This window comes from Pan paniscus, chromosome 13, assembly GCF_029289425.2.
Source record: "Pan paniscus chromosome 13, NHGRI_mPanPan1-v2.0_pri, whole genome shotgun sequence".
In the NCBI taxonomy this organism is placed as follows: Eukaryota; Metazoa; Chordata; class Mammalia; order Primates; family Hominidae; genus Pan; species Pan paniscus.
In genome coordinates, this window is record NC_073262.2 from 57,117,747 (window position 1) to 57,128,675 (window position 10,929).

The following is a 10,929-nucleotide window of genomic DNA, read 5'->3' on the forward strand; positions in this document are numbered from 1 at the left end:
GTAGTTTCTTTTGCTGTGCAGAAGCTCTTTAGTTTAATTAGATCCCATTTGTCAATTTTGGCTTTTGTTGCCATTGCTTTTGGTGTTTTAGACATGAAGTCCTTGCCCATGCCTATGTCCTGAATGGTAATGCCTAGGTTTTCTTCTAGGGTTTTTATGGTTTTAGGTCTAACGTTTAAGTCTTTAATCCATCTTGTATTGATTTTTGTAGAAGGTGTAAGGAAGGGATCCAGTTTCAGCTTTCTACATATGGCTAGCCGGTTTTCCCAGCACCATTTATTAAATAGGGAATCCTTTCCCCATTGCTTGTTTTTCTCAGGTTTGTCAAAGATCAGATAGTTGTAGATATGCGGCGTTATTTCTGAGGGCTCTGTTCTGTTCCATTGATCAATATCTCTGTTTTGGTACCAGTACCATGCTGTTTTGGTTACTGTAGCCTTGTAGTATAGTTTGAAGTCAGGTAGTGTGATGCCTCCAGCTTTGTTCTTTTGGCTTAGGATTGACTTGGCGATGCGGGCTCTTTTTTGGTTCCATATGAACTTTAAAGTAGTTTTTTCCAATTCTGTGAAGAAAGGCATTGGTAGCTTGATGGGGATGGCATTGAATCTGTAAATTACCTTGGGCAGTATGGCCATTTTCATGATATTGATTCTTCCTACCCATGAGCATGGAATGTTCTTCCATTTGTTTGTATCGTCTTTTATTTCCTTGAGCAGTGGTTTGTAGTTCTCCTTGAAGAGGTCCTTCACATACCTTGTAAGTTGGATTCCTAGGTATTTTATTAAAGAACAGATTTTATGTGATGTGCTAGCGAAGCCAAAGATGAAATAAGCTGCACTGATTATTGGTTATCTTTTACAGAGACTCACGTTGCGACATGTTAACAGTAACCAATGTCTCGATGAACCTTCTGAAGAAGACAAAATGGTGCCTACAATGCAGGACTGTAGTGGAAGCAGATCCCAACAGTGGCTGCTAAGGAACATGACCTTGGGCACATGAAGATCATGTCCTCCAAGCCATGAAAGTGTCTACACTTTTGTTTTTCCATTATTTCAATTGAGGGAAAATATTAACTTCGCTGAATTGAAAGTTTTAAAAATCCTTTTAGTATTCTAAAACACAATTGTTTCTAATTCATTTCTAGAAATGTTTGCTTATTTCCCTACTAAAATTTGTATCTGATCAAAGCACATAAAAATATAAATAATAGCAAACTATTATTAAACAACAGAACAACTTGTAAAACAAATTGTGTTTGCTTTAAGAAAAATCTTTATTGCACTCATGTCGTAGGGTTAATTGGAGGTTATTTTATTTTTGGTTGTCATGGTGATTGAAAGAGATAATGTAAATGCCTTATAAAATCTTCATTATGAAATATCAGTTGCTTTATAAACTCACTCTTTTTACGGATCCTTCATGGAAACATGTTTGATTTCTGTGTCTACAGCAGGGCCACATATTAAATTACTTCTGAATGGTGAATTCATCTTACAAAATGTTCCAAGTTTTGGACAAGGAAAAACATTACATTGGATATTGAATTCATAGAGCCTTTACAGAAGCATCACATTTAAACCAATGTGAATTCAAAAAAGAGAAGGAAACTTTTTAAATTCAATTTAAAGTACATAAAAAAATCCGTGAAGCATTGAGGGGAACAAGATGAGTCTAATCCGCAGCACTTCGATCACTGTGAGAGAACTCAAAGTGGGTTGCAATCATTCCTAACACAGGCTGAAACTAAATAATCTTGCTCCCAAAGTTTATGTTGGAGACTCAATTCTTAACCAAAATCTTGGTCTCCACAAACTCTACCATCCCTTTTCTCTTCAATCTATAGACAGTGGCATGCCATTGATGCTGTACAGAATTGCAGGTGAAAGGGAGAATTTTAGACTTAATTTTTAACTCTATTGCACTTAAAGATTTTAGTTAGGTTACCACTGTCATTTTCATTTTCTATGTTAAAGAATACCTTTCAGTGCTATGCTCCAGTATCTAAAAATTTTATCACCAGGGGAATAAGCTCAATACACATTCATTAAACTTTTATTGTAATTAAACTGCTATATATTGTTTGCCATATATTATGGCCCAAGGAATATAGTTATAATCAGGCTAGATTCACATTTTCTTTTCTCATCTTAAAACCCTTTATGTTCAAAATACATTAGCAGAGGCCATGAAAATGAAAAAAAATCAGATTTTTGCTAGTAAGTTTTTATATTTGACATCATTTTAAATGCTCAAAGAGTTGCCCTATATATGCATGTTATTCATTATAAATGCACTCAGCAGCTAAGAGAAATTTGAGAGGAAAAATGGAAGAAGTGTTTTCTGGAGCAGAAGATTCCACTTCTTTGGTCCTCATCTTTACTTAAAAAGCTCTTATAGAAAGGATTAATCATTTTGACTGCATACAAACTATGTCTCTGACATGCACATACACTGCTTTATAATGAAAACGAGGACACTTTCTGATGGTCAGTAAAATCTTAAATGATTTTTGCAACTGGTGTTCCTTCCTCTTTTGACTTTTTATTGGTACAACTGTAGGGAAGAATCTACAACCGGGAGCATTTCAGGTTTGCTCTTTAAATATAGACACCCCTCACCATGAGCTCTCTCTGAATCCGTGAATTTCCTAAAATTGTAAGCAAAATGTTGAATATCAGGGCATTTTTTTTTCTGAGGTGGGAGTATGTCACTCACAGCAAACTTGGAAAGAAGGCTATGACTCCCAAGAGGCAGTGAACCATTGCCTTAAATTAATAGCAGCCTCTCAAGTCCATTGAGGCCTCATGTAAAATTCCCATTTTTCACTTTTACACTCCTTTTCTTCCCTCATTTCCTCTTCTCCTTACTAAGGTAAAAAGACCCTGCACAGCATTATTACTTAAGTTGAAAAAGCTTCAACTCTCAAGGACTCATGTATACCATATGTTCCACTTATTGCTTTGTCAGTCAAAATGCATGTTATGTAGAAAATGGTCAATGGCAAATTTTTATAAATACAGCTACCCCATCAAAGCTGAACTTGAAACGTTTTAGCAGAATTTTAAATATGTGAAAGTTCATTATGGTCATGGTGAGAAAACTAAAACTACATGAGTTTCATGTTAGAAAAGGATTTTTAAACAATCTTCAGATGGCTTGAACACGTGCCATTATAGTATCTAACAAAAAGTGGCATAAAATATTACAAAACATCCAACACTAGAAAGCAATGACTAACATTTAATTTGTTTACAAAAATGTTTATTGTCTTCAGTACAAAAAGTTAAAACCATGATTGGATTCATAATGCACTTGTCTTATCCCTTATTTATGGAGCTAGACTGACATATTTCAAACCAATGTCTTCTGTGGTCTTCTCCATCTCGGTTAATGCAACTTCAACCTTCCAGATGCTCAGGTCAAAAACTGAAAGTTGCTTTTGACTCCTCTATTTCTGTTTCAACTCTCATCTAATCCAACAGCAAATCCCCTTGATGCTACCTTTGAAATATAACTAGAAAAGAATGACTTGCCACCATATCCACTAGGTGTCACTACCTCTAACCTTTTTAATCGCAATATGCTTATTATTTAGTTCCCTAATTTCCCAGTCCTTGTCTTGAACAATCTTTTCTCAGTACAACAGCCATAGTGATTCTGTTAACCATGAATTTGATTGTGTCACTTCCCTGCTCACAATCTTCCAATGACTTCTCCCTCCGGTGGCCTTCAAGGTCCTTTATGAGTGTTACCCCTCTACACGTCCACACCACTCACCACACATACATACACAAGCACACACACACACATGCGATTCTACCTTTTTCTAACACCATCTTTTATCTCTTATTATTCTGCATCTTACTTACCCTATTATGGCTCCCAAGAAAGTTCCTGCTTTAGTGTTTTGTTCCCTCTGCCCCAGAGAGCTCCCCTTAGTGATCTCAGTTCAAATATTATCTTATCAGTAAGACAAACCCTTCTCCCGTCTGCCTTCCCTATCCCCTGTACCTGACAATCTATGAGTTTGCTTCTTTATTTCTGTCTATACTTCCCCCTCCCCGGCCCCACACATGCCCATCACATGCCCTAGAAGGTAAGTCCCATGAAGGCAGGGGCTTTGTCAGTTTTGTTCATTTGGTATTTCTGGCATATATATTCTCTAAATATTTCTTGAATTAATGAACTGAAAAATGTGTGTTAAAGTTGCTAAGTGTTACTGTATCATACTTTTTTTGTATTTTAAATTTTAAAATAAAGGCTAATATATTTAGACAGGATTTCCAAAAACTTTGTCTTCAAATTTTAATTTTCTTCCTAATATTCTTCACATTAAACTATGGACTATAATTTTCTGGATAAAATATCCTGCCTTATGGAAATGAAATATGAAATTTTATTAAAATGCTGCTATATTATATAAGTTGCTTCATTAAGCTAAAAATAGTTTTTATTTTTTTGTTGTGCCCAATGGCCACTTGAAGGTATAAGATTTTGACTTTCAGAGGAGAGATATCACTGTCTTAAAAATTATGTATTTTCATGATTTCTTAAGAACTATTACTAAATTTATCTTCTAAGTGCAGTCAATGGAATAAACACAGAGATTTTTAAAGGACTTTACAGATGACCTTGTCTTAGTTTCTCTGTTTATAGATAATAAGGCTGAAACCCAGATATGTAATATAACTTTTCTAAGGATCATATATCTAAAGTGGTGTTGCCTGGACCCCCTTATTGTTAATATAAACTAAAACTGTCACTCAAAAAATTATAGAAATGGAACAATAATGGAAAAATATCTTCATTAAACATGTTATGGGGCCAGGCATTGTGGCTCACGCCTGTAATCCCAGCACTTTGGGAGGCTGAGGTGGGCGAATCACTTGAGTTCAGAACTGCGAGACCAGCCTGGCCAACATGACGAAACCCTGTCTCTACTAAAAATACAAAAATTAGCTGGATGTGGTGGCACGCACCTGTAATTCCAACTACTTGGGAGGCTGATGTGAGAGAATTGCTTGAACCTGGGAGGCAGAGGCTGCAGTGAACCAGGATCACACCACTGCACTTCAGCCTCAAGACTGTCTCAAAAAAAAAAATTATGATTAGTATATTGATTCTTTAGAAATATTTAAATTCTTACTAGTAATTTAAATAAAATTAGTTCTTTAAAATAATACAAGCACTAAGACCTACCGCAGAAATAAACTAGAAACAGCATGATTACAGGAACATCCAAGCATTATTTGGCAAACTGGGTTTCAGGGAAGCAAAGCCTTTTCAGTAGTAACTAATGGAACATACTCACTTTCATTTTCCTTCTAATTATCTTCAGGTTAAAAGTAAGGTTTGGCCTACGGCTTGCACAGAGAATTAGACCATCTATTACTGTGAAGATTGGGTTCTATGTTATGGAGCTTCAAAGACTGCAGGGAAATCAGCAGAGATTTCTAGGCTTCCCAGTGGAGCTCTGTAAACTCTGGTAAACACAATCCATAAATTTGATTTTGCCATGGTGCTTAGAAACAGTCTAATAAAAAGGAAAAAAGTGTACAGAGAGAGAAAAAATAACTACACTAAAACAGAACTGTTTTTACCTTTTTAAAAAATTTGGTGGGAGGTTAGGATCATATTCTGAATTAGTTCGGTAAACCTCAAAATACTGTCTCCCACCACACATGGTGTCACCACTTAAGAAATGATGATCGTATCTGCTCACAACCATTTTACTTGCATCTCATTTACAGATGCTAAATCTAGTCTCAGAGGAGGCAAAACATGTACGCATTCTTAAGTTATAAAGTGTACTGATTTCACAAATATGAAGAATTTTAGAAATTCAAGTTTTTAATGGATGTGTCACCATCTACAGCTGTCATCCTGCATGGCTGATATCTGCTGCAAATCTTGAATAAATTTCCAGTTCAGTTGGGCAGCAAAAATTCAATTAGATCTAAAGGCAGCTTGTGTTTCAGGATTCCGCCACTGCCCATTTTCCCCAATATGTCAAAATATGGAATAGGTGAAATCAGCCCCTCTTATGTATAGTACATGGACACATCTGTTGTGACTACACCATGTTCGAACTGCTACTAAATATCAGCTATTGTATGAATTTATGGTGTTGAATGAGCACCAGCAATGTGTTTTAAATAATTTGTGTATATTTGTAGCCCAGTTTGTTTTATATTGGTCAATAAATTCTAAAGACAATTTTCACTGTATTTGTTTTAAAAGAAAAATCCCTCTGAAATACTACTGAATTCAGGCAGCTCTTTTCTTAAGGATCCTTTAAGATAAAGACCACTTCTGCGATACTTGTGTTACATTATATAAAGTTATTTTGTTTTTGTTTTTAGCTAGGGAGAACAAATCACTCAATATTCTGTTTTTAATGAGTTAGAATGAGAATGGAAAATTAGATGATTAAGGCTATATCTATAATGTTTTTTAAAAATGAGATTTTCATCATGCATTCCATTGGTGTGAAAACGAAAGTAAGCTGCTGCTTGGTTCCAGTTGTACTGAAATTTCTGCTAAAAATAGCACAAGGGGGAAAAAAGAACTTGATGATTACATGTCTTTTTTTGTTTGTTTTTTTTTTTTTGTATTTCAGCTTTTTTTGTTTTGTTTTGTTGTTGTTGTTGTTGTTGTTGTTGTTTTGGTCAGTGTAGCCACAGCTAGAAAGGAGTAATTTCAAAAATGTTTTAGATATATGCTTGGCACATGGTTCTTTAACATTTATAAAAGTAGATTGTGCATAATGACAGATTTTAAATACTGTAAGCATTATTAGATGATACAATTGTTCTTTTGCTGTAAATTTAAATATTTACACATTTTTGTAGAGTGAAAATATGCCAATTTAGTTTTCCTTTGGTATATATTGCCTTTTTGGAAAATAAATGGTTAACATTTCAAATAGATAAACAATGTCACTATTTTATGCTTAACCTCCATGTTTGTAGATTATTTAAATAAATGATTAAGTGCCTATGAATATCTCCTAGCACCAAGAAAATGTTGTGTTCCCAGTACAATTTTGTTATCAAAATATATAAAATAGAAACACTAAAATATGCATGATTTTAAAGCATTTATTTTTATTTATTTTTGATTCTGAAATGATTTGAGGTGGATTTTTTTCTTTCTGTTTTACAAAAATGACTAATAATAGAAAAATTTAAAAGTCTCACATCAATGATAAAAATTATTTTTCAGAATATAGACCATACCCAATACCTGGCTTCTGAGACTGGAATCCTAAGACAGTCTGTCAGGGTGAGAGAAGATGGAGAGAAGCTGCCCACTCCACAGCACAGCGCAGGATCAACTCTTCAGTCTTAACCACTAAGATAATCAAAAAGAGCATTTAATTTTCTAAGGTGGAGAAAGGAAGGAAGGGAAGGAAGAGGGAAGCAAGAATAAAGAAGAAGGAAAGGAAAGGAAAGGGAAGGGGAGGGGAGGGAAGGGAAGAGAGAACGACGATTCTAATAATCTGTTTTCATAATTTTATTCTGAAGAGACTCATCTGAAATTTCCTGTTCAGAAGTCCATTGATTTGCAAACATGAACACCTCGCTAGTTTTCCACAACTTATAACTGTCAGCAAGTGTAAAGGACATTTCTAGATTTTGTCCCTTCTTGGCTTTCTGTAAACCAAGTGTGACTCCAGATACCCAACTCTGTTACTCTCTTTTCGGTTACTCTTGTCCACGCACAGCATACATTTCCAGCAGTAACCAGGTACCCAAGTATAACCTAATAAAGCAACCCCACCCACTTCAGGTTTTGATAGATCCATAACTTACCCTGTCTTGCTTTTCTTCAAGCACCTGGTAGAAACAGAATGTGAGCTCTCATGCTCAGAACTGTGCTTTCGTCTTCCTCCTCAGCCAAGGAGACTCTTAGGTAGGCTTTCTGTTGACTCACTCATTTTCTGACATCATGAATTTTTTTCCCCCGCAGGACAGAGGATATTAATCACCAATCTCTGCTTCCACTGTGGGAAAGAGGTGGTAGGTAGCCCACTGAAATTCTTTTGACAGAAGTCTCTTCACCAATTTTTTGAAGTGAAAAACTAGGTAAATATGCAAACATCTAAAACAGATTTTACAGTTTTCTCTGCAACACAAAACACCTGAACTTACTGCAGCAAGCACTCTATCTACTACATGATAATATATATAAGGTGGAGGCTGTGAAATCAACATTGTCTAAACAATTGAGGTCAGAATTTAAAATACTCTTCCTTAAGACTAATGGGACCTGTGTTCTCAGCCCTGAGCCTGCAGCTTGCTTTCCCTATGTACCTGTGAAACATTTTGGCTTTTAAACAATGACATGAAGTTAAGTTGCATATATAAAAGCACTTCAAATTTCTTCCTTTATTTATATGGACCGAAGCGGGTGGAGAATCCATTTTTTCCCACATACTTAGCTTTTTAAAACTCTAGTTTCCATTAGTGGATTTAGAATCATTTGCCTCAGCAGCTCACCAACTCCTCCTTTGGATATTCTTTCTTCATTTTTTGGTTTTCCTTCCACCTCATTGGCCAGTGATTTCCAGTTTCCTTTGCTAAGCTTTCCCTTCTTTCTCTCATGTCTTAATATTGGAGTGCCTCGAGGTGCAGTCCTTGGCCTTCTCAATTTGCATTGACTCTTTGGTGATCTCATCCAGAAGCACATATTTCAATGTCTCCGATGCTGATGACTCCCAAATATCTCTATCCAGTTCAAAAACTGCCTACTTGACATCTACACTTGGATAACTAATAGACACCTGAAACTTGGTTTGTCCAAAACTTAACTTTTTGCCTTCTCCTACAAATCTGTTCAACCCAGAGATTTTCCATCTCAGTTGATGGCAACTCCATTTTGCCAGTTGCTCAGGCCTAAAATCTTGGTATCCTTGAAATCTCTCTCTCCATTAGAAAATCTCCTTGATTCCACCTTCACAGTGTTTGCTGAATCTGACCACTTCTTAACACCTCAACTACTCCCATTCTGGTCTGTACCACCAACTAAATGATAGCCGGAGTCTCCTGACTGGTTTCCAAGTTGCTTCCACCCTTGCCTCCTCCATAGTCTGTTCTCAAAGAGAGCCTTAAATTTATATTAAAAAAATTGTTTAAAAGAGAACCAGAATAATGATATAAAATGTAACTCAGATATGTCTCTCTTCTGCTCAAAATTATCCAGTGGCTTCCTGTTTTGCATAAAGTAAAAGGCTATGTCCTTATAAAAGCCAACAACACTGCATGCTGATCTGGCCCCTGTTAACTCTCTGACCTCCTCCCATACAGTGTTTCCCCTTATTCACTTCATCCCAAGCACTGTGTCCTTGCTGTGGATCTGAACAAGCCAGGCATGTCTTTGGTTTAGGGCCTCTACCTGGAATACTTGTTCCTAGATGTCTACATGGGAACTCATTAGCCTTGATCACAACTAAATTCTCTATGAGATCCCCCATCTACTCTTTGTAATACTGTAGTCTAATTTACTTAGTTATCACTTTTAATGCTTAGTTGTTTATTGCCTCTCTCTCTCTACCCCTCACCCCTACCAAGCACCCTCACCCCTTGAATAAAAGGTACCGCAAAACAGGAATCTTAATTTCATTGTGATATACTGCAAGTATCTAGAATAATACCTGGCACATTCTAGGCACCCAATACATATCTGTTGAGTATCAAGTGAATTTCCATCCTTCCCTTCTATTGGTGCATTGTATTCCATGCAAGGGACTTGGGAGTTGGTGGGAAAAGGGTTGGAGGCAGAGAGAGAACTTTAACATTTTTCTTGTTCTTCTTTATATTGATACAGTTTAACCTCCACTACACTTTTTAATGTCCTCCTACTAATAGGGTTATGTCATTTATCTTCACTGCAAAACTATTAATTTTTAAGGGAATGGATGCATTTGGAACTTGAGACAATTCCATAATCATACAACTATTAGGCTAATTATATTTGATATGACCCAGATGCGCATTTTTTTCTCTAATGGAAGGATGGTTTGGGGGCATAGAATAATGGAATGTTAGCATGACAAGGCAGCTGGAGATGTCATTATAAAAAACTAAAAAAGTTGCAGTAGATTATTTGTACAAATTTATTGTGATGTCTTTCTAAGGCTTATTTCTGAAAACTACATACTTAGACATTCCTAAGGATACATATGTTTAAAGGAAATGCATAGTATAAATTTATAGATTCCAAGTTAAAATAAAATACTGAAAATTACATCCTCCCTCCTGTGCTTTTTATTAGGGTCACCATTTGTGTGCACAAGTCTCTGGAGATAGGTATGGAGATGGGCTTCTCTCTCTGATGTTTGTCAAAATCTTAGGTGGTGTTAGCTCTACACTAAATATGACATTCTCTTATCTTCCATCTACTATGGACAGATCCAGGAGGTGCTAACTATCCTACCACAATTGGCAAGAGGTGGGAGTACAGGTTCTTTTTAACTGCATTGCAGGACCAGGCTCTGAAGACAGCTGCTTAGATCTAACAGCGATTTCTTTCAGTAACAATCAAGTAGGAGAAGAGCCACATTTGCTTAGGTAACTGCTCAGTTCAGTTTTCTTTAACTTGAAATAGAATCTGACCTTTTTATCCTATAGGTAGTATAGTAGGAAGAGTATGGACTTTGAAGCCAGGTAACTAAAGTTGTCATCCCACATGGGCCACATACCATCTAAGCTGACAGTTGTACTTGTCCATATCAACACCAGTGCCCCCCTCAGGCCCACCTTGAAGGGCTTTTGTGAGGGTTAGCAATGATTCAGGTAAAGTGCCTCTTGCAGCAAATGTTAGCTACATAAGTTTACTTCAGTCTTCTATGTTCATTGTAATTCTTCCATGTAGAAGACTAACTGACACAAAAGCTGCTTTTAATGAATAAGAAATATCCAGGCA

The 10,929-nt window shown here is 36.2% G+C and overlaps 1 protein-coding gene across 8 annotated transcripts in view; it reads left to right on the forward strand.

The window, feature by feature from the left end:
• GALNT13 (polypeptide N-acetylgalactosaminyltransferase 13) overlaps positions 1-4,283 on the forward strand; it is a 1,108,472-nt gene extending 1,104,189 nt beyond the window's left edge. For 4 of the 8 annotated variants that reach the window (XM_063595199.1, XM_055108596.2, XM_055108594.2 and 1 more), the window contains one exon: positions 862-4,283. In XM_063595199.1, the coding sequence (XP_063451269.1) occupies positions 862-1,002 (141 nt within the window). In that variant the 3' untranslated portion in view covers positions 1,003-4,283. The remainder of the gene's footprint in view (positions 1-861) is intronic. The other 4 variants (XM_055108593.2, XM_055108595.2, XM_055108591.2 and 1 more) reach the window with 1 other exon arrangement.
• Positions 4,284-10,929: the final 6,646 nt, after the last annotated feature.